Consider the following 21,950-nt stretch of genomic DNA (forward strand, 5'->3'; position numbering starts at 1 on the left):
GACACATTCGGCTCACGTGTCATTTACTCACTGCATCATTAACAAACCTGTGACGAAGTGTTTGACACAGACACATACTGATTGGCCGTTCAAAGCGCTTGTTTTCACTCAAAGGGGGGCGTGGTGGTGGGATGTGACGTATGGCTGCTCTCATCCATTGCAAAAAAAAAGTGCCCTGATTTGCCTTGTTTCCAAAACAAATGCACGCGGCATCCTGGCGGAGGGTTTTATGACACCAGGCGGTGGTGGTCATAAGGCTTATGTCTGCAGGTGCAGCCAGAATCAACACAAAATGAAAGCTCCCTGTAGCTTCACTGATACTTCAAATTGAGGAACATTAAAAAAATGTTTATCTACAAGCTCCTTTTTGCTAATTAATAATGTTGTGGCAGCTACACAAGACCTTTGCTTAAAGTGAGCAAAATTGTTACGTATATCAAGAAATATCTGATCATAGAATTTATCAAAACAAGATCAAAAACCTCGACTGGCAATTTTCAGCTCCTGACACTTCAAAACTATGACTAAAATATCATCTTACTGTGTTGTAGTAAGTAGAAATGGCTCAAAACTAAACTTTTGTCACATACCAGCTGCTGCTGCCAGTAAAAAGCAAAAAGTAAAAAACCAAGACAAATATGGTTCAGTGCGGTAAGACAAAAGCTGGGAGATGATGTTATTATTATTATTATTATCTACTCACCCTCATGCTGATTGTAGGTCAGGTTTAGTTTTTAGTCCCCAACATGTCACGCTGACTAAAAGAAAAGTTATTTACACCATGTTTTTAGCCTGAATAGATCTTTAGCTTGGAGCCATATTCATGTGCAAACAGCATGTCAGGGCTTTAGGAGACTTGGATTACACCAGACGAGCAGCATGGAGGCATTTTATGGTCTCTTTCTAGTTGTTTTTTTACATTTGAAAGCTGGTCACAATTCACTTCCATTGTTTGTGAGATTCTGCAACACTGTTTTCCTGCGAAACTCCAGCATTATTTTTTTTCTACAAAATAAACCAGACCCTCAGTCTGCACGAGGGTGAGCAGATAATGACTACCTTTTCATCTTTGGGTGAACTATACCTTTAACAGGCTTCCCAGCATGCACTGTGTGAGTGTTAAAACTGAGAGCCTTCTTTTCATAGTTTAAAAAAAGTGTCAATAAATTTTAAGAGGTTGTGGTTGTTTGTGGTTGTTGTTCTGCAAAAAAATGATAAAGTTTAGTATTAAATCATTAAAATTCATTCAAGTTAAAATGCTCAGTGTTGAAGCTGCCTTAAAATTTTAAGTTAAAACAGTTTGTTAGATAATAAAAACAAAATACAGTTATTTAAAATGATTATTAGAAGAGGTTTGGAGGTTTAAGATCAAATTACATTAAGTGCACGTTTACATATTGTTATCTATAAGACTATATTCTGTAATATGAAAGTATTAATTGCTGTATTATTCCCTTTTCCCTGTTAATATCTCAGTTTCCATGTTTTTCTCCCCATCTTTGTTCTTTTAATTGACTCGATGCCGTCGTTATAACCGACGTTTCTTCCTCGCTCATCTCTCGAGAACCATCAGACCCGCATCCGATTTTGCACAGAGCACAGAAACGAGACACGGCGGAAAAGAATTGGGATTTTATTAGACACTACAAATTACAGAGAGACGGAGAGGCTGAGGGCTGAACAGCACAAATAAATGTTATGCATCCATTCCATGACAAACAAGACCGAATACACCTTCCTGTTGTATTTTGTACACTCTGAAACAGTCTGTTGGTGTTGCCATGAATACAATGGTTACAGGTCTTTTGCAATGTCCAAAATAAGAAATGAAAAGAGTTGTCAGTGTATATAATATATAGATATTTTGATGCACTAAGAAGCCCTTCAGTGCAGATCTGAACCTATCCGATTGGTGCTGTGATGAGAACTTTACATTGCTGAGAGACTGGGGAACAGTCAGTGTATTCAAGGCACTGGAATAGACTCAGAATTATGGTTAACGTTTCCGGGTGAGGTAGTGAAATCACTCGACAGTGAGGTAATTTTGGGATAGACATGCATTAATTATTGGCTTTTTCCTATATATGATTTCATAAAAAGATGCTCCGCAGATTCGGAAAGCATCGTTTCCAGTCTTCACTCTTCATTCTCTACGAACCCTGTTCACACTCGAGTGCGTCTGTGCAGAAAAAAAAAAAAAGATACAGAAGGGAAACAACCATCTAAAGCGCAAAAATACTAAGACCATAGTTTGTGGTTAGAAAAGAATCATCTTGCCTCACACACACACACACACACACACACTCACTAACATACAGACATGCACGCACCTTTGGATCGGATCACTTAAATTCAACCAGGCCTGGACTGGGATTTGACCGACTTATCTGTTTGCTGTTTTATTGGGTCAGTATTGGCTTTTCTGATTTTTGTTTTTTAAGGTCCTTATGTTTTTACACCCTGCTTGTACAGTCTTTCCTACCAAACCAAACACTGACGCCTCAAAAAGACCTTGGAACAAAAATATCCACAGCCGCCACTATTAAAATAAAATGTTTATGTTTACTGTTTGATGCGCACGTTTGCCAAAAAATATAAGTTTAAAGTTCCAGTTTTGTTTTTGTGTTTGAAAAACTTTAAAATGTCAAATTAAAATGACAAATAATACATTAAATTGACTTAAAATCACACCTGAATGTAAAAAGAAGTCATTTTTAACTTTGCAAACGACCTACAATTGAAGGTTAAATATCAAACTGGGCTTTTACATTTGAACTGTCCTGATTTTAGCTAATTTGTGATGAAGTGATCTATTATTGTGAAACCAATGGCTGGAAATAAAGAGTAAAGGAACTTAAAATGAAAGAACATGGGCTAAGGTTTGTTAGCGTTGCAAATTTTGTGCATCTTCAACTTAACATTTCTATTTTCATGCACAAAAATACAAAAGAACATAACATCTATTGTTTATAAAAAAGTTAGTTTGACTTTTTAAACATTTAAGTTTAGTTACATGAGAAAATCAATAACACTCATATTTGTACACCAGCAGCTTGTTAGCTTAGCTTAGCACAAAGACTGGAAACAAATGGAAACGGCTAGCATCGCTCTGCTCTGACCAACACCTCTTAAACTCATTATTTATTTTACATCTTGCTTATTTGATCTGTGCAAAAAACCCAAGTATAAAACCAAAAATGTCATGTATCATGTGACCTTATTACACGGCTTTGTTAAATACTTGATTCTGATTGGTCAATTGCAGCATTCTAAGATCTGTTTTTTTCTGTTTAGAAGACTGTTGCTATGCATAACAGACCGACACAGTTCTGATTATAGACAATAAATCAACAAAATCATTTTTAAATCAATATTTTCTGTGAAATTCTTGATTTATTCAGGTAAAGAGCCGTGTGATAAGTAGGTTAATACAGGTCATTAATGTGAAATAAACACCTTCAGGATGATTCATGACATGTCAAGACGAGTCCTGCATCACCCTGTCAAGAGTTTATTTGCATAAAATAAGGTTGCCAGGCAACTGGCGAGGACTGCAGGAAGTCACTGCACCCATCCAGGAAACCGTCTGACACGAAACCAAACTGTTGTTATTACACACTGGATTGTGTGCACAGTTTAGAGATGCTGGTAGGTGGCAGAGCCAAGCTAGCTGTTTCCCTCCATTTTAAGTCTTTGTGCTAAGCTAATCAGCTGCTAACTGTTGCTTTTTATTTAATGCACAGACATGAGAGTCTGTCAGTAAAAAATAAAAGTCAAACTAGTCCTTTTTATTACTGGCAGCCCTGGACTTCCACACAAATGATCAGAAACGCCAATATCAGCCTTCAAAAACACGATTCGGTCGCATCCCCGTCTCGGACCGGTTGGCAAAAAGCAGCATGCAGCTCTAAACTACAACACAACTAAGGTTTGGGCTCCACTGTAAGAAATAAAGCTTCCCCCAGTGTCCATCACTCAGGTTCAGGGACGAGCTATGGCTGCACCGGCCGAAAAAAGGAATCAAACGCGCGCAGAGCAGCGACAGTAACCAGCCATCGATTTCCCTTCCTTCATAGTAACTTCGTCCCATCAAATCAGATCAGAAAGAAACACAAGACTCACGAGCTGCGCGGTTACAAAAAGCCTCGAAAAGTTAGAAAGACAGAGAAGCCTGTGCGACGCGGGACGTGTCGGGGTGGGAGGGAAGTTATGACGTGATCGACAAAGTGGACTTTCTTGGCGGATTTGAGTTGATGGATATTAAAAAAAAAAAAAAGGGCCTCATGGTACATTCTTTGTTCTGGACTGCATTTTCACCACCTGCTTCTTGAAGAGTTAAATGATTTTTACATGACACGGGAGCCTAAAACAAGGCGCCAACATAAGCAGGAGGGTCATCATAATAATAATATTCATAATGATAATGAGAATAATAATGCCCAGGAGGTTTGGGTGCTGCTGAATATCCACAAATCTCTGTAAAACTACTACATCCTAGCTAATATAGAATATCAAAATACCACTATATGCATTTGTCTTTGAGTTATATATTTGTATTCTTTAATAATATTCTGGATCTGTTGTGCCTTTAAAATACATAGTTCAGTAATGTATAGGAAAAATACTGTACAAAAAGAACAACTTATAGAATAGGTTCATATAAACATATCTCTTGTAACCAATATATCATCTCTGTTGTGAATCGTTTGGTCTGCAGTAAACAAACTGATTGGGTTAACCACAGTATTGGACAACACCATCCAACTCTTTTTGTGTCAACATCTTTTACATTCATACAGCCATCTTTAAAAAGAGGGCAAACATAGAGAGCTACAATGAGAGACTACAGACATCTGTATTGATTTCTAAAATAAAAACACGCATATTAATCATGCTAAGTTAAACAGAAGCAAAAAGAATTATCAACAACTTTGCAAAATAAAAACCAAAAAAAAAAAAAAAAAGAGAGAGAGAGAGAGAAAAGATTTCCAAACAGCTTTTTCGATCTGTGAAAGAAAAATCATGCTGAAATCTGAAAACAAGGAGGAGGCTAAACGACAACAATGTCAAGAGTAGTATTAATACTAACAATTATATCAACAGAATACATATATATATTTATAAAAAAAAAAAAAAACAACAATCTTCCATCTGAGAAATAAAAGGTAGATAAATATGAGGCGGAGGAAATTTTTGAGCAAGTGGAAACATTGCACCGGATCAGATTGTGAGACACGCATTAGTGCAGAGGTTAACTAAGGTTATCTTAGTTAACGAAAGGTGAGCTAAAAATGAGAAAGAGAGAGAGAGAGAGAGGAAACCAGGGAGGGGTGAGGAGCATGTTATAGGTAGTCATGTCAGTTTAGTTCTGGACAGGAATTATTGCTCAGTGTCCGGTTGGAGGAAGGGAAAAAAAAAAAAAGCAAAGTTCATTTTAAGTCTATGCTCACGATCGCACAGGAAAAATGTGCAAAAATCTGTTAAAATACTGAGAACGCTGTTAAGAGAAGCGAGAGGGCGGAAACTGAAGTACGACGAAGAGAAAAAAACAAGAAGCTGAAGGGAGAAAAGCTTTTACAGGGCTTTAAAAAAAAAAACATGATTCGGGGGGTGTAAGCAGGCTCTCGGACACGTCACACGCTATTAACACAGGAGGAGAAGAAGAAGAAAGGAAACAGGAAACAGTTTTCAGTCCTGATCTCACGTATAAAATCGGTATGAAAGTGAACAACAAAGAGCATGGCATCGTTTCTCAAAAGTGGAAGGTAGCGGCGGGGGATTCAGCTGGTGGGTTGGCTCATAACTCCTCACAGTACATTAAAGTGGGAAGTATGCATGTGTAAATACATATATTTATCTATGTATATATATATATTTATATATATATTTAGTTGAACAATGTGTACAGAAAATAAAAGTAGGAACAGACAAATCGAAGCTTATGATAGAAGTCAAAATGACAGTTATAATACCAGAATCATACGGGGGGGTGTTGGGGGAGGTTTGTGGGAGGAGAGGGAGGGGGAGGAGGAGGAGGAGGAGGAAGAGGAAGTGGAGGGGTTGGAGGAGGACGGGGCAGTGCCACCAAAAGAGACACATTGTCCTTCAAACTCGAGGGACCGGTGGGTCGGGGGGGGGTGGGGGCAGTGAGGTGGGTGTGGGTTGGTGGTTGTTGGTGGGTTCGGGGCTCACAGGGGCCCGTGCCGGGCCTCGTATTTAGCCAGAATGTTCTTGCAGCGGCCCAGCTCCTTCCTCATGTCCGCTACCTCGATGCGGAGAGCGGCGTTCTCCTTCTCCAGGAAGCCGGCGCGGATGGCGATCTGGTTCTCCTTCAGCCGCCGGGCGTCCCGTGACCTCTTGGCCGCCACGTTGTTCTTTCTGCGCCGGGCCCAGTACCGATCGTCCTGGAGAGCAGAGCAGACGGGTCAGCGCCGGATACAAAGTCTGTAATTTTACTCAAACTTAAAGCCTCTGTAAACCTAAATTCACTGTAGTTTTCCAACTAAATTTAGGGTCTTAGTAAGCGTATAAAAAGTATCAGATTAAATCCAAATTTGAAATAATATCAACTAAGTTTTTTTGTACACTTATGCACTTAATTCCAGAAAACCGGCCATAAAAAATTCATGTCAGTTGCTATGTGGGTGCAACAAAATTTCTCTCCCGCTGCTGCAGCTGCTCTCTGAGTCGGAGACAATTGAGCAACGTTACATCACTTCCTCAACATCAACCCGGCCAAATCGATATCGACTTTAAGCGTACACTATATTTACAACATTCTCCCCACTTCACTTTCCTCTTAGACGGCCTTTATCGACGGCAAACTGAAGCCGCCGTCTGTGCTCCTTTCATGGCCACAAAACTCCACTGGAAAAAAAAAAACATTTCCCCCGACATGGCACAGGGGCTGCTGGTCTACCGCTGCCTCGATCCGCGGAAAGTAACGTCAGTTCAGACCCAAACAAACGTGTGAAATAATAAAACAGAATAACTAAGAACGCTGCCAATTTTTTTTTTGCCAAGTTATCTTGTCATTTCCTATGAAATTTGAAATCTCGGCTGAAAACCTCTGCGATTATTATTATTTTATTTTAGAAAAGTCTAAAAATAAAAGACAAAGGTGACCTTGTTTCACTGCTGTAGTACGTCAGACTCAGAGTGTAGGTTTATCTGTTGTCTGACACTGTATGATTCATCTGAACCAACCAACACAGACAATTCCTGCTAAATATACTGAAGTGCAACGTGGATTTAACAGCCATATTTGGACTGGAGCTGCAGAAACGAAAGATTTTCTGTCTGCTGGAGGTTTACTGGCTTTACTTGGACTGAAAGTTTAGGTGTGAAACGTCCTCTCTGCTGAATTTTACCGTTTTAAAAGGTGTAAAAACTTTCAAAGGAACATCTAAAACTCAATATTCAGACCAAAATAAAATTAAACCACTAATATGACCAAAGATCAAAACAGAAACAGCTGCCATTTAAAAAAAAAAAAATCCAGTCATTCCTTTCAGTCTGACGTGTTTATTGAAACGTGCCTGAAGTTTCTGGCCTGTTTATTCTGTTTTCTGTTGTGCTTTTCCACTCTGTAATTGTATTTATTGGTAACAGGTTCACAGGACGCCTGCAACTAGTAAAAATGTGCTCATGGGGTTTTTGAAAAAAGCTGAACTTTTTTTTTTTGATCAGATATTTCACGAATGAATTCAAAATCTCGCCCACTTCAGGCTGTAATCTTTTAGGCACAGATTTTGTCCAGCTGTTTTTGTTTTGACATTTCTTTGAGAATTTGGCTTTTTTTTTTATTAAACCAAGAAAAGGTTGGGTTTTAGTTTAAATCTAAATTGGCTGAGTTTTTAAACATTTTTTAAAGTTAGGCATCAAAAAACTTTTAGTAGTTGTAAAAAAACATATAATATCATTTATAACTAAAGGAACAAACATTATGTTTACCGTGAATTTTTGTTGATGTAAACTCTTTTCACAAATCAATATGAACATATATTTAATAACATTATTGTTCAGGTTCGTGTCTTAAAATATAGCTTCAGACTTTTTTTAACCGCTTCATGTTTGAGAAAGCAGCTGGTTTGACCTTCAGTCTTCCTCTCTGCGGGGTCTAACTCGCCTCAGACCATCACCTGCTTACGCAACCACAGGCCTCAACATCTAATCTGACAGACGGAGACGGAGCAGCAGGTCACCTTCAGGTCTTCGGGGATGAAGACCTTGCGGGCTTTCTTGATCATGGGCTGCGGCTTCAGCTCCTCGGCGGTGAATTTGCGTTTCCTGGGGTCGAACATTTCCTGGCCGGGCACGCTGGACAGGGCCAGGTCCGCCGGGTCGGGCTCGTAGGTCAGGGGCACCTGGATGGACTCTGGGTCGATGGGGCTGGGGGTGTCCCGGGCTGACGGCAGTGCTGCAGGGAAGACAATGGAAAAAAAACAACACGCATGAGCTACTGGGCGAGTGCACAGAACAAAAAAAAAAAAAAGAGGCTGTGAAGATGGAGAGGGGAGAAGTCAGCAGGGAACCACGTCTGGTTTTGACTCAAATGGCACCATTAAAGTTCAAGGTGTCACTTCCATTTGGGGTAATTGGTTGTGAGCAGATCTTTTCTGTGGATCTCTGACAGCTGGACGGAGACAGACAGACACATGAGGAGCAGCAGGGTGCAGGAGCTGATGCTCCTTCTCTTCCCTCTGAGCTGCAACCATTAGTCGATTAATCAAGTAGCTGTTGACTATTAAATAAATTTTCAGCCTCTCAAATGTTAATATTTTCTAATTTCTTTACTCCTCTCTGACGGTTAACCGAATATCTTTGTGTTGTGGAAAAAAACATTTGAGGATGTTGGGTCGGGCTTTAGGAAACTGATCAACATTTCACGGACCAAACAGCTCACTGACTGATTGAGAAAATGATCAACAGACGAATCGATGATGAAAACAATCGCAGCCCTACGTGTTTTTGCGTTTGTGTTTACTGGTGCAGATGTACAAACTGTCATATTTATTAGCTAAATAAGAGCAAAGACTAAAGTTATTTGTCATGTTTAATCTCGGCCTGCAACCTGGAAGCTATAAAATATCAGAAAACAATGAGAAATGTCAACCCCAGTAAACAGAGACACGTGGGAAAACTGATCATCAAAACAGTTTCATTCTTTTTTCTTCATTCCTTATAGTTGAGCTCTGTCTGTAGAGAACAGCGGTGTCACGATTCTCCAAATACACCATTTGTTTTTCTGTTTAAACTTGTCATGTTAACAGATCAAATGACATTTCACATTTTCAAACGATAATCCGGACTCCATGAGCTTCGACACTTTCATTAGGACGCTGACACAGAATGAAATGAAACGGAGGTGATGCTACATGCATTCATCTCGTCTCTTTAAGACTTCTGCAGCTCTCTTTCCACCCGCCTTAAAAAGTCTTCATCACACCATCTACAAAATGTCCAAAATTCTGCTGCGAGGCTCTTTACACAGTCCAACAGATGGTCGCATAACGCGCAGATTTTAACCTCTTTGCACTGGCTTCCTGTTAATTTTAGATTTCGTTTTAAAATCTTGGTGCTCACTTACAGAGCTCTGCATGGCCAGGCTCCTCAGTGTATCGCCCTCCCAGCTACACACCAGGCTCCTACGTTCTCCACCCAGGGTTTTCTAAGTGTTCCTCGGACACATGTCAAGACTGTGGAAATCGTTCCTTCCATCTGGTAGCCCCTAAACTTTGGAACAGTCTCACAATAAGCTTGACATCTTTCTTCCAGCTGAAAACTTTACTGTTCAGACAGATATTTGGTATTTTATGTTTCAGTCCTTCTATTTCCTCCCCCTGTATACTGCAGCTGATGTTTTACTCATTTGGTTCAATTTCTTTATCTGCAAAATAAACTTTGCTTACTTGCTACTTGGTAGTATTTTGTTAGGCTGCAACTAATGATTATTTTAACTGTCAATTAATCAATTAATAGCATGGTCTATAAAATGTCAGAATTATTACATCCTAAAATGTCTTGTTCAGTTTACTTTTAAAAACGAGAAAAGAAACGAGAAGCTTTTCACATTAGATAAGCTGGAATTTGGACTTTTATTTAAACTGATTAATCAATTATCAAAATAGATGATTACTCCAATAATCAATGAACTGATTGACTGCTGCAGGTCTTGTATATGGACATTTAGGCAGAGCTGAAGAGAAAAAAACACAGAGAATTGGCGATCCTGCTTTTGATTTCGATTAAATTTTTATTCAGAATTGAAATGTATGACCCCCCTCCAGTTAAGAGAAGTGTTTGCCTGATGTGACCAGCAGGTGGTGATATCACACCAGCTTAAAAACACAGGTAAACTGGCTGAGAGGTCATTTCACAAACTGTTTTATCTTGAAGCTATCAGCAGCTGCTGTCAGCTGATGTCAAACCACCACACTGTGTCTCTACGCTGTCTCGAGGTGATCTGCCCCTGCATGCCTCCACGTCTGACTTCTATTGATCTGAAGGTGACATGTCAAGGCTGATTCAGCTCATTAGACGTCCTGAAAGGAACAAATACTTTATTTGTTTTGACGCACAAACCACACCTGCATTCCCTGCCCTGTACAGAAAGGCTCGACAACTGAGACTGAAAGCAGCAAAGTGCAGCAGGCGTTTTCATTAGCTGCCGGCAGCTCGTACATCATGACCTACATTTCTGTACTTGTGAGCCTGCCATGACAGCCAGTCAATGCCACTGACCTTCAGACGAACAGAGTGTACACAAACTGCTTTTGGCCGCGGCGGAGCTTTGAGGAGGGGGGCGTCAGACTGAGCCCCGGCTGCTCCCCTCCGCGCCCTAATCAGAAACAAACAGGAAGTCTGTGCTGTCTGTACATCGGGAGGCACCCAGAGGAAGTGATGGTCTTCTCCGTCGCAGAGACACGAAAGCCTCAGCTGAGAGTCACACTGCTGCTCGCAGCGAGGAAAACAAAAGCACTTGCCTGAAAAACTATGCGGGACTATTAAAAAACAGCCAATTATCACCTCATAAACCAGAGCACAAATGTGGGAAAGAAATACCCCGGAGAACAGAGAACAACTGCAACAACTTTCCCTGACATATGTTTCACATATCTGCCTCCAACAGATCTCAGAGTTCGCTACACTAAATATTTCGATTTGATACCAAAATGACATTTTACGTCAAAGAAATGTCAACATGTGTTCCAGACAAAGCCACTTTTTTTCATTTAACAACAAGATTATCTCTTAAAATTGGCAAAGCTTTGATTTGGGGAAATCTGATCCAATCTTACAATTTGATAGTCGATTAGTTGTTTGCTTTATAAAATGTTGAAAAAAATATCTAAATCGAAAGACATTCAGTTCATTGTGAGAGAGGAGCAAAGAAACCAGGAAATATCCACATTTAAGGGGCTGGAATCAGGGAATTTTTACATTTTTTACTCAAAATGATGAATTGATTATCAAAATAGTTGGCGATTACGTTAAAAGTCCATAACTAATCAATTAGTAATTGCAGTGAGAGAGTTAATCCATCCCTAAGCTAAGGCTTGCATCACCTGACATCACCTCTTACCATTCATAAAGTGAGCACAGCCAGACAGAAAGCTACTTACTAACTAAAACTAGACGTCTTGGACAATCTGTCAGGCCTGTTCTCAAACCTGCAAATAACCCGCCTCGCCCTAATCACCTTTACCAGTCATTCTGATCTCCTAATTAGCGGCGTTAAAACACAGTGGCAGTGGGCTAAAAGTGGACGGACACGCCCGTTCATTGACCCGTAATGTCCTCAGCTAATGTACGACACATTCCAGGGGAGAGGAAGCAGTCAAATTCACAAAATAGTCCCCCCCTCCACCTCCATCTCAACCCCCTCCTGAACAGGAAATCTAAAATTAACAAGCCAGGAAAGGTAGCGCAGGGCTGACCTACAAAGAGCTGCGTGACGGCTGGAATTTTAAACAGGCCTCTTGATGAAATACCTGCGGAACTTGTTTCCCCGTGACGTGGTGGCAGTATTTACGTCGTTAGGCGCACGCCGCGGGCTACAGGTTGGTGTCACGCTATGTGATCATATCAGAGGAGCTGTGAGTGTTATCTTGTGCCTGTGGGGGTGATAATGCAGCAGGTAGTGATAAGCTGAGCTGTCAGTCATATCTGTGTGCTGAACTCTGACCTGGGTGGAGCACGACGACCAGCAACTTCTTGTTCTCAAATGCTGCACTCTGGGGCCAAAGGGCAAAAGTTATTTTTCTCCTAATTGGCTTTAAAATGGTTTTAGCTTTAACAAGACTGGTAAAACTGTTTTTTATGGACGCAAAGCTCCACCAATGTGATGGAAAAAAGAAAAAGTTGTAATAATAAGAAACTCCCTCAAAATAATGACTTAATATGGGAAGGTCTCACATTATTTTTTTTACATACCAAGTCATTATTTTGACAATTACTTTGGGAAACTGTCCGATACTAAGACATTTTTCGCAATACAAAGTCCTTTTTTCATTGGGATGTCACAATATATTGAATATGACAATATTGCCTCTCACTTTTATCATCTGCAACACATCAGACCCGGCAGAATTTGTTTTTGTTTGCATGACACACAAGTCAAGAGGACTTGGTCACTCTTGCAGGACACGCTGATCCTGCCCACAGGCCGCATGACGAGACATTTGAGAGGGAAGCTACTCGGTTTGCAAGAAGCCGGGCCAGAGGAAACTGGCTACAACAATAATGGGAAAAATAAATCTAAAAAAGGATATACATTTCAGAGCGCAGGTCAGATATGTGGACTGATAAATATTGATTGATTGCCGCCTCAACAACCTTCTCTGATGCTGATAAATACAGGAACTCAACATCTAGCTCCTCAAATGTGCTGATTTATGTCTCCCACTGATCCTTCTTTCCTTGACTAACACACTGGAATGCGGCACAGCACGCCCTTTGACCCCGCTCCTACATCTGACTTCCCCTTTGGACCCTGCCAACAACACACAGGGGCCCATCTCCTGACCCCCCCCCCCCAATGACACCGACCCACAACGTCTGCAGACCCTGCAGAAAAACACTGAAACGCCCGCTCATTTGTTCTTTGGATTGTGATAAAGTTATCAGCCGCCTGCTGTATTGCTTGCAAGCGGAGCACAGGCACAGAGGGATTGTGGTTGTTGTTGTGGGTGGCAGTGGTGATGCTGGTGGTGGTGGAGCGGCTGGTTAGACGAGACTCTGCGAGCTGGAGCGCGCACGTGACAAAAGCACACCAGAGTCCATGTGATCTCTGCAGGGTACAGGCTGTGCCTTGGCTCCGAGTCCAGGCTGTGTCGGAGCCGAGCCCGGCCAAGGGAGGGAGAGGAAGACTGGACGGGAAGTGGAGAGTATTTAAGGGGGAGAAAAGGGAGGGGAGGGTGAAAGTGAGAGGGAGGGAGGGAGCAAGTGGAGGGGAGGGGAGGGGAGGGAGGCAGGTTCATGCCGTGACAAGCTCCTGTTTGCAGCACACGGCGCCTGCATGTGTCCGTCACATGGCCCAGCACGCTGCAGGAAACCCCAGCCGCGATCACGTGAGAGGTAAATGTGAAGACGCACACAGAGACAGACCCAAACAGAACACAGGCACACTCGCGCAGACACACACACGGTCTGGAGTTCTGCCTCTGAACGGACGCACATGTGCACAGAGGCTGGAATAAAGTGTACTGTACAGATGCACCTCATCTGGAGCATCTGTTTATCTCTAACCGCGCTGTTCTCAGAGTTCAAACCACCTTAGCTTAGTCTGCACACCTTTCTCACTCCAGGAATGGAATTATTAAGTGGACATATGAGGTGAATGTGGGAAAACATCATGTTACATGAGGGATTTTTACAGGAGACGGCATGAAATATTACATTTTCAGCAAATATAACAAAGCTTTGTTTAGGGCTGTGCAATATGGCTTAAAATACCTCAATTTTTAGGCTACTCCACAGTGTACAGTATATGTCTAGATGTACATATTTTTTTTCTAAAATAACATACCATTAATTTGTCAATATTGTAGGAATGTGACACAACAAGACTTTTGATAAATAAACACCAGAAATGTGGATATAATGGCCAATAGACGAGCTGGGACAGAAAATGACATCACCTCACTGTAATGCAGCCTTTAAAACCAGGAAATGGCAACACTTTGGTAAATCACGATAAAATGTTATCCAAAAAGACGATATCTAGCCTCGTATTGCATTATCAGGATATTGATATATTGCCCAACCCTGGTTTTGCTGCATTTCCTTCTTATCTAGTTTTAAAATCTATATCCTGACAAACTGTCTAGTGTTCAAACTTTTAGCCTGCTAATCTATTTCTCAACATGCTGTATTTTGCTAAATATATATATAAGTTATTATATCAAATATATTTACAGCATCTGTTTTCTATTATTGTAAAACTCATTATTTTGGAGTTTGGGGCTACAAGCTATTTTAAGATACCACACTGGGCTCTACGAAGTTGTTTTCATTAATTTTGGACATTTTATAGACTGAGGCGATTTATAATGAAATCAAAAATAACAACAGGAACATCAGTGTAAAGCTGCACTGTTTGTTTTTTTAATTGCAGGATGGGAAAAGGAGGTTAAAATTCCCAAGTTAAAGAATTGATACCACTGCCATTATTGATTCTGGTTATTGATCTGATTCCTTCCTGATTCCTGATTCCCTATAAATTCCTCATCAGTTTTATTTGCGCTCACTTTAGCCTGAGAACTAGCTGTAGCAACACTCAGCATTTGTTTCATGTAGGCTTCCTTAGATCAAATCTGCGCAGCCTTCCTGTGTGGCACTAATGTTATTATAACAGGTTATTACACGGCTTGTTAAATAATTGATTCTGATTGGTTGATTACAACATTGTAAGGGTTTGTTATTTCTGAACAGCAGACCGTTGCTATGAATAACAGACTGTTGCTATGAGGAACAAGCTGTTGATGTGGATGCAGTTCTGATCATGGACTCTGGGGGAGCAATACAATCATTTTTAAATCAATAAACTCATTTTCAAATTGATATTTGGTGTCAAATTATTGCTTCTTTTTTAGTAAGCAGCCAAGTTTAAGCAGGATGATGTACAGTGAGCAGGTCATAATGGTAAAATAAACCTCTGAGGATGATTCAACACCCTTTATCTTCAGGTCAGGCTCCTGCCTCATTGTGTCAGGGTTTATTCTGCCATAATGACCCACTCACTGTACATTATTCCTCACATATTTATTTACCCTTGGTAATGGATACGCTGCACAGTTGGGAAGCGGTGGCACTCGTGTGGACAATCAAATACAAGGCATTCCCATGTAGTGTGGAAAGATGTTTCAGCAGCGTTTCCACCCTTCGTAAAACGATCTTTTTTCCAGACATTACAACAGCCCTGTTGTCATCTTTCTTAATGAAATGAAGCCACGTTTTGGACCTTTTCACCCTCTGCTATGACTCCGTCTTGCTGCAAGTTTCCAGCAGTGCAGACGCACGAGCTGACATCATTGTTTTGCGATTTGCTGTCAGAAAGTAATGTTAAGCTCTGAGGCGTATGATTCTGGTGGATCGGAAAATTTGGAACCGGTTGTCAGTGGTTACGGTTCTTGATTCTTATCCCTAGTCTGCAAACATTCATACTTCCAGGAGTAGAGTCATTATTGGACGGGTATAACTGAAACATCATGACATCTGCAATTAACTTGATGAGGATTTAAGGATTAAAAACAGACAGAAATTAATATGCTTTCATAAAGTACTCTATTTCTACATTTCTAATTATTAGGAATATCACTACTAATATTACTTAGTATCTATTAAGTTGGCTCACTTGTAAAGTTGAAAAGTTTTTTTTTTTTTTTTACCATTTTATGCAGCCTTAACTTAAATCTTTACGACCTGGACTGTTGCCTAATCGATGTGTTTATCTTCTAGAATTTTTTTATTGAAAATTTTACTAAACATAAATTGAGTTTGACAAGACATTTGTGATGTCACTAATAATAATTATGCAACAAATGTTATTGTCCAGCCCCATTACAAACAAAGACTTGAAGTCATATGATGAATTTAACACATTAAAGCGGCCATGTTTACAATCCCTCATCAAGGTTTCTTCCTGCCTGATTTTCAGACTAAAAGACACAAACTGAGAGGAAGTGTTTGTGATACAACAGCTGTGGAGATCTACAAACATCACACCAACATTTGACACCAACAGTCTACAGCTGTAATGATTAATCAACTATTTATCTACTTTTAAACTAATCTCAAACTATTCTGATAATCAATTAATGAATATTCTCTGGTTTTGTTAGCCCTCTACGGCAGCAGATTATTTTGAGTTGTGGACAAAATATTTGAGGACGTCAGCTTGGGCTTTGGGAAACAGTTGCTGCAACTAATAATTATTGTCATTGTCACACTGAAGGCATCCCTCTGACAAGAACTGTGTGTATCATGATGCAGCACGTGATACATCTTCTTCCTACATCATTAATCTTGAGATACAAAGACATTATTTTGATCAAGTTCCTTATTTGAATGAGTTACAGGATCTTTTTTTAAATTTTAATCACTCATGCTGCAACTAGTCATTATTTTCACTGTCCATTTATCTGTCGATCATTTTCTCAATTAATCGATTAGTTGATTGGTCTACAAAATGTCAGAAAATGTTGATCATGTCCATGATGACGTCCTGAAATGTCTTGTTTTGTCTGCAACCCAAAGATATTCAGTCTACTGTCAGAGAAGAGTAAAGAAACAAGAAAAATATTCATATTTAAGAGGCTGAAAGAAAATCAAATTGGTTAATTGATTACCCAGACAGTTGGCAATTAACAACAGATTAACTGATTGATCATTGCAGCTCTAGATTTATTGATACTTGCAGCCCTAAACTGTCTGTGTTTTGAGGCTCCTTCGGGGGACGTCGTGGATGTTTTCACCCAAAAACGAGTAAACGGGAATGGACATATTTCACATAATTAAGCTGATGAATGACTGGTGGAGTACCTGTTGTTCAGGTCAGAAGCTGTCCTTCAAATGTTGACAGGATGATGATTGACCACCATTCGTCCTCCATTATCATTCAAACTGATGAGTCTTTAATCATCAGCTGGATCAATACAAAGCTGCAAGATTTGGATTTAACTGATTCAGGGAGTTGTAATTTAAATATCTGACTCATTAGTCACACCCCGGTGACTCACTGAGAGGAACAATACATTATGCATTTCACCAGAACCCCACCTCTGCATCGTTTACAGGTATACACACACGTAAACACACACTCAACTTCAGCCTCCAAACGCTCCCTCTGATTATCTGTCACACATCATCAGATCTTCCACCGGGAGCCTTTTTGTTTTAAGTTTGGAATCGAAACACCGAGCGTCTCCGGCGGCGGGTTCCACCCGCTGAGACTTCGCCGTCTTTATGTTTATGCTGGTGAGGGTCGGCCCTTCTAAGTGATTCAAACGGATCCGTTGGCTGGATGAATTGCAAACCCAAACAGTGTCTGGCAGCAGCTTAACAAACTCAGTTACACAGTTTAACGCTTCAGTCCAAATTCGCAACTGCCTTCTTAATGTCAGCTCATTACAATAATATGATTTTTCCATTACAAGGAGCTCCCTTTGATCACCACGCTGGACCTCAGTACTGTAATACATGTCTGTAATGAAATAAATGTGTCTGTTCACAACACTGCCTCTCTTTAAATTCTGAAATATTGGGATGACTCACTGGAGATCCTGTTTCAGATGTGAAGAGCTGAATGAAAATGTCATTTAATAGTATTTAAATATGCCTTAAAAAAAATCAGAAGGGGACAGTTCACCCCAAAATCAAAAATACATATTTTACCCCTGGCCTGTAGTGCTGTTTATCCATTGAGATTTAATCGGTGTGAGTTGCAGACTTTTGAAGATATCGGCCGTAGAGATGTCTGCTTTCTCCTCAATGTAAGTGGACTAAATGGCTGTTTATGTTTCCAAAGATTGATGTCTGGGTTCTGGCATTTTTAGCTGTTATATCGTTTTTAATGATTTATTACTGCTGATATCTGTGTTCTTAACCATTTTTAGTGTTGATATCTGTGTTCTTAGCCATTTTTAGGACTTATCTAGGTTCTTAACCATTTATTGGTGTTGATATCTGGGTTCTTTCTTTCTAGTAGAAAGAAAATAGTGTCAGCGGAGTCTAAAGTAGTATGCAAAAAGAAAGTAGTTCCTACATGAAACTGCTTTTAAGCACTACAAGGTGATTTAGTCCAATTATAAAGACGACAAGGCAGACATCTCTAACTCTAATAATGTATTTTTGATTTTGAGGTGATCTGTCCCTTTAATCTCATTGAGTCAGTGCTGCAGGGGAAAAGCTGAATGAAGACTGTAAACTAATTTATAAAATAACATTTCTGATTAATGCATGCAGAGTTTAATCAGTGATCTCCAAACCCTGCAGGGAATTCTTGGGAATGAATAACGAAAATAAAACCTATGACACATCTTTACAATCACCAAAAAAAAAAAAAAACCTAGAGTAGACATGAGTCAATGCATACGGAGTCAGTGCTGAGAGCCTTTTCTGCCAATCAGAGCTTTGTAAATTAGATTGTGCTGCCTGCTTGGCCTGTCCAGGCTTTACACTGGACTCCAAAGTCCAGTTCAGGGCTGTAAATCAGAGCTGAAGTGTGTCAATGTGTATCTAAGCTGCGGTCAAAAGCTCTAACTAGGAGAAGTTAAAACAGCAGGAGCTAAATGAGAAACAGATCGAAAAAATCAGCACTGCCTTCAGAGAACCACAATAACTTGTTTTCTCTGATTACCCTCTCTACTGGGGGAGTGTGTGTGTGTATGTGTCTGTGTGTGTGTCTGTGTGTGTGTGTGTGTGTGTGTGTGTGTGTGTGTGTGTGTGTGTGTGTGTGTGTGAGCGAGCAGCAGCACAGCCATCTAAGGTCTCCCCTGACACAGAGAACAAGCGTGTGAACCCACGTGTGCCTGATGTGAAGGTGTATATTCACTCAGGTGCACATCAGGTGCCTCTGCATGTGCTTCCTACCTGCTGCGCTGGGGCTGCGGAGGCAGGTCTGCGGTGTCATGCCTGTGTGAACCGAGGTGGTGGCGCGGCTGCTGAGGTCCACCACGGAGGGCGTCGGCGGGGTGGGCGGGGTGGGCGGCTGGGCCTGCTGTGGCTGCTGTGCCGCCTGCTGGGCCTGGTCGCTCTGGGCTGTGTTGGCGGGGATGCCGTTCTCCGACAGGAACTCCTCCAGGTCCATGTACTCCAGCTGAAAGTTGTCCGCATCGTAGGGCAGGGTCTTGTCCCAGAGGGTCGGGCCCAGGAAGGCTGACTGTGGGTGGCTGGCCGCGCTGCTCTCATCGTCCAGCTTCTTCCCTTTCTCCTTGTCTTTCCCAAATCCTGCAAATGTTTGCACACAGTCATTTCATTGTCTTACAGCGGGGGAGGATCACGGGTCACTGCACTGGTATAAATAGAAAGTATGCCTGAAGCTTCATCTTAAAGGGTCAGTTCAATCAATTTACCACAAATGTTTAATTTTTCTGGACGGTATTGTCTTCCATATTGAAATGTGTTGAGATCGTTGCTTATCAATATATATTGCTGCGTCATTTTTCAACAATTAATGAATTTTTAAGCATGTATTAATCACCAACTATATTGATAATCATTTTGAGTATTTTTTTAATTAAAAATATCCAAATTCCTTGATTTCAGCTTCTCAAATCTGATTTTTTTTCTGCCTTCTTTCATCCTCTATGACAGTAAACTGAATATCTTTAGGTTGTGGGCAAACAAAGACAGACGAGGACATCACATTGAATATCTGCCCATTTTCTGAAATTTATGAATCAAACAACTTATCAGTTAATAGAAAAAAAATAATCAACAGATTAATTGATAATGAAAATAATCATTATTTACATTAGTTGCCCTATGTGTGACCTCTACTAACCCATCTCACTGAGAAAATACGTCCTTTTTATTTGGGTGAAATGGCCCTTTAAGGTTAAAATCCAGGCTTCCATTCATGTTCAAATAATGGGATGACAGTCAATAACACAAACAAGAGGCGGTGGAAGCGGAACATAACAGAAAACACGCCCTCTATCGGCAGCTTGTGGTATCACTAATATAAATCCCATTGAGGACGAGCGGGTTTAAAGGTTATAAACGCACCACCGAGCTAAAAACAACGCAGCCACAATAATAACACATGCAAACCCTTCTGTATTACGCTACTTTCGACCGTAAGTATAAGCTAAAATAGCTCACTGGCCCGAGCTGAAGTTCACGTCAACCTGTCAGACAAGTACAATTCAGCCGAGACGATCATCCCTCTGCAACCCCCAACTGATAAGATTACATTCTTTCATTTTAGTGGAAATTGTTACATTGTTTGAATTGATATGTTTTGGCAACATTGTATCTCATGCAGCCATGCAAATAAAGCCAATGAACTCAAATTGAATTGTTTGTTTTTCGACAAATACTCTCAGCGGATTTAGTCATTCACTGCGTTTCATCTGTCAAAACGGTGGCCGTTCACAGAGCGTTAATCAGCCAGCGGAGGGGAGGCAGAGAGCCCCGCTCGGTGTGCGTGCAAGTCAAGTTTGGACGGTATTTCCAAACGTACCTTCATCGTGATGGAAAGGCAGCTTCAGCGGATTCTCCAGCAGGGATTTCAGCACGCCGTGAGTCGGCGGCAGGAAAGTTGGATTTATAGGTAGAGGTCTGGCCATTTTCTCCATATGTCTTGAAGGGCAACTGGAGAACAAAGCTCGCAAAGACAGGACTGACTTTCCCTCCCGAAGAGAGACGCGACCGAACTCGCTGGCCGGCCCGTGCAGGTCCTCGCAGGCGGTGGAAGGAAACGGCGCCGAGGCTCGGTGGGAGAAGACGGGACTCCGCGCAGCGGCAGGACGGTGAGCGGCTGGCTGTCTGTCTGTCGTCGAGGCTGGCTGGCAAATAGCTGGAGGAGAAGGGCGGGGGGATCTGACGGAGCTGCTACACTTCTCCATCCATGTGCGGAGACGGACGCCGGTGACGTCAAAGCACCGGGAGGGCGGAGACGACTCTCGCGGAGCGTTCAAATGCCGTGGGACGAAACAGATTCGTAGCTGTGGGCGGCCTCTTGGATGAGATGTTGCTTTCAAGGACTGTCGGAAATATTTGCTTTAGTGTTCCAAGGCAACCAATTCAATCTGATGTGACCAAATAAATTACAGACAGTGAGCCCTATCTTCTTCTTATCTAAAGCATAAATTGAAAGCACGAGGTGCAGTGGATTTAATTTATTCAAGGTGTGTCCAAATCCGCTTTTGCTGTCTTGGGAGGACAGAGGTATCCTGGCCTCTTGCACCTGCAGCAGAATACACCTATCAGCTGTACACAAATGGCCTACAATTAATACCATTGTAGTCATTACCCTGCTTAAATGTATGCATTGAACCTCTGTTTGCAGTTCTTGTCTTTTGTATATTTTTATTTTTATTTAACTTTATGTATATTCTATGTTATCATGATTTATAAATACTCACATGTAGGTTCTAAATAGAATTAAACATTAATAATAATAATAATGTAAAAAACCAAGGCAAGGAAGAATAAAAACATAAAAAAAAGAAAACTTATTTCCATAGTCGTTCTAAGAATTTTGATACATTTGCATTATTTCATTCAAATCACTTATGTCAGTAAATTAAGTGCTTTCATTAAAAATAAAGAAGCAAAACTAAAAAATAAACTCTACCACATTTTTAAAAGTTGTCCATGATCCTCAGATTTTTTAAAAATGTATTGCTTTTCAAGGAAAAAAATTAACAAGCCCACAGTTGTATTTTTGCTGTCTTACTGTAGAACAGCCAAGGTGTACACTTGTGCTGAATGCTCTCTTACTG

General features: G+C 40.8%; 1 protein-coding gene across 1 annotated transcript; it reads right to left on the reverse strand.

Moving 5' to 3' along the window:
• Positions 1 to 6,026: 6,026 nt before the first annotated feature.
• On the reverse strand, positions 6,027 to 21,359 carry hlfa (HLF transcription factor, PAR bZIP family member a). Its single transcript, XM_084743633.1, has 4 exons — positions 20,687 to 21,359; positions 19,093 to 19,449; positions 8,205 to 8,419; positions 6,027 to 6,404 (listed from the first exon to the last, which is right to left on the reverse strand). Exons 1-4 carry the CDS (start codon positions 21,069 to 21,071, stop codon positions 6,189 to 6,191), a joined length of 1,173 nt encoding a protein of 390 aa, XP_084599759.1. The 5' UTR covers positions 21,072 to 21,359; the 3' UTR covers positions 6,027 to 6,188.
• Positions 21,360 to 21,950: the final 591 nt, after the last annotated feature.

This window comes from Lutjanus erythropterus, chromosome 19 (assembly GCF_056507025.1).
Source record: "Lutjanus erythropterus isolate fLutEry1 chromosome 19, fLutEry1.hap2, whole genome shotgun sequence".
Classification (NCBI taxonomy): Eukaryota; Metazoa; Chordata; class Actinopteri; order Lutjaniformes; family Lutjanidae; genus Lutjanus; species Lutjanus erythropterus.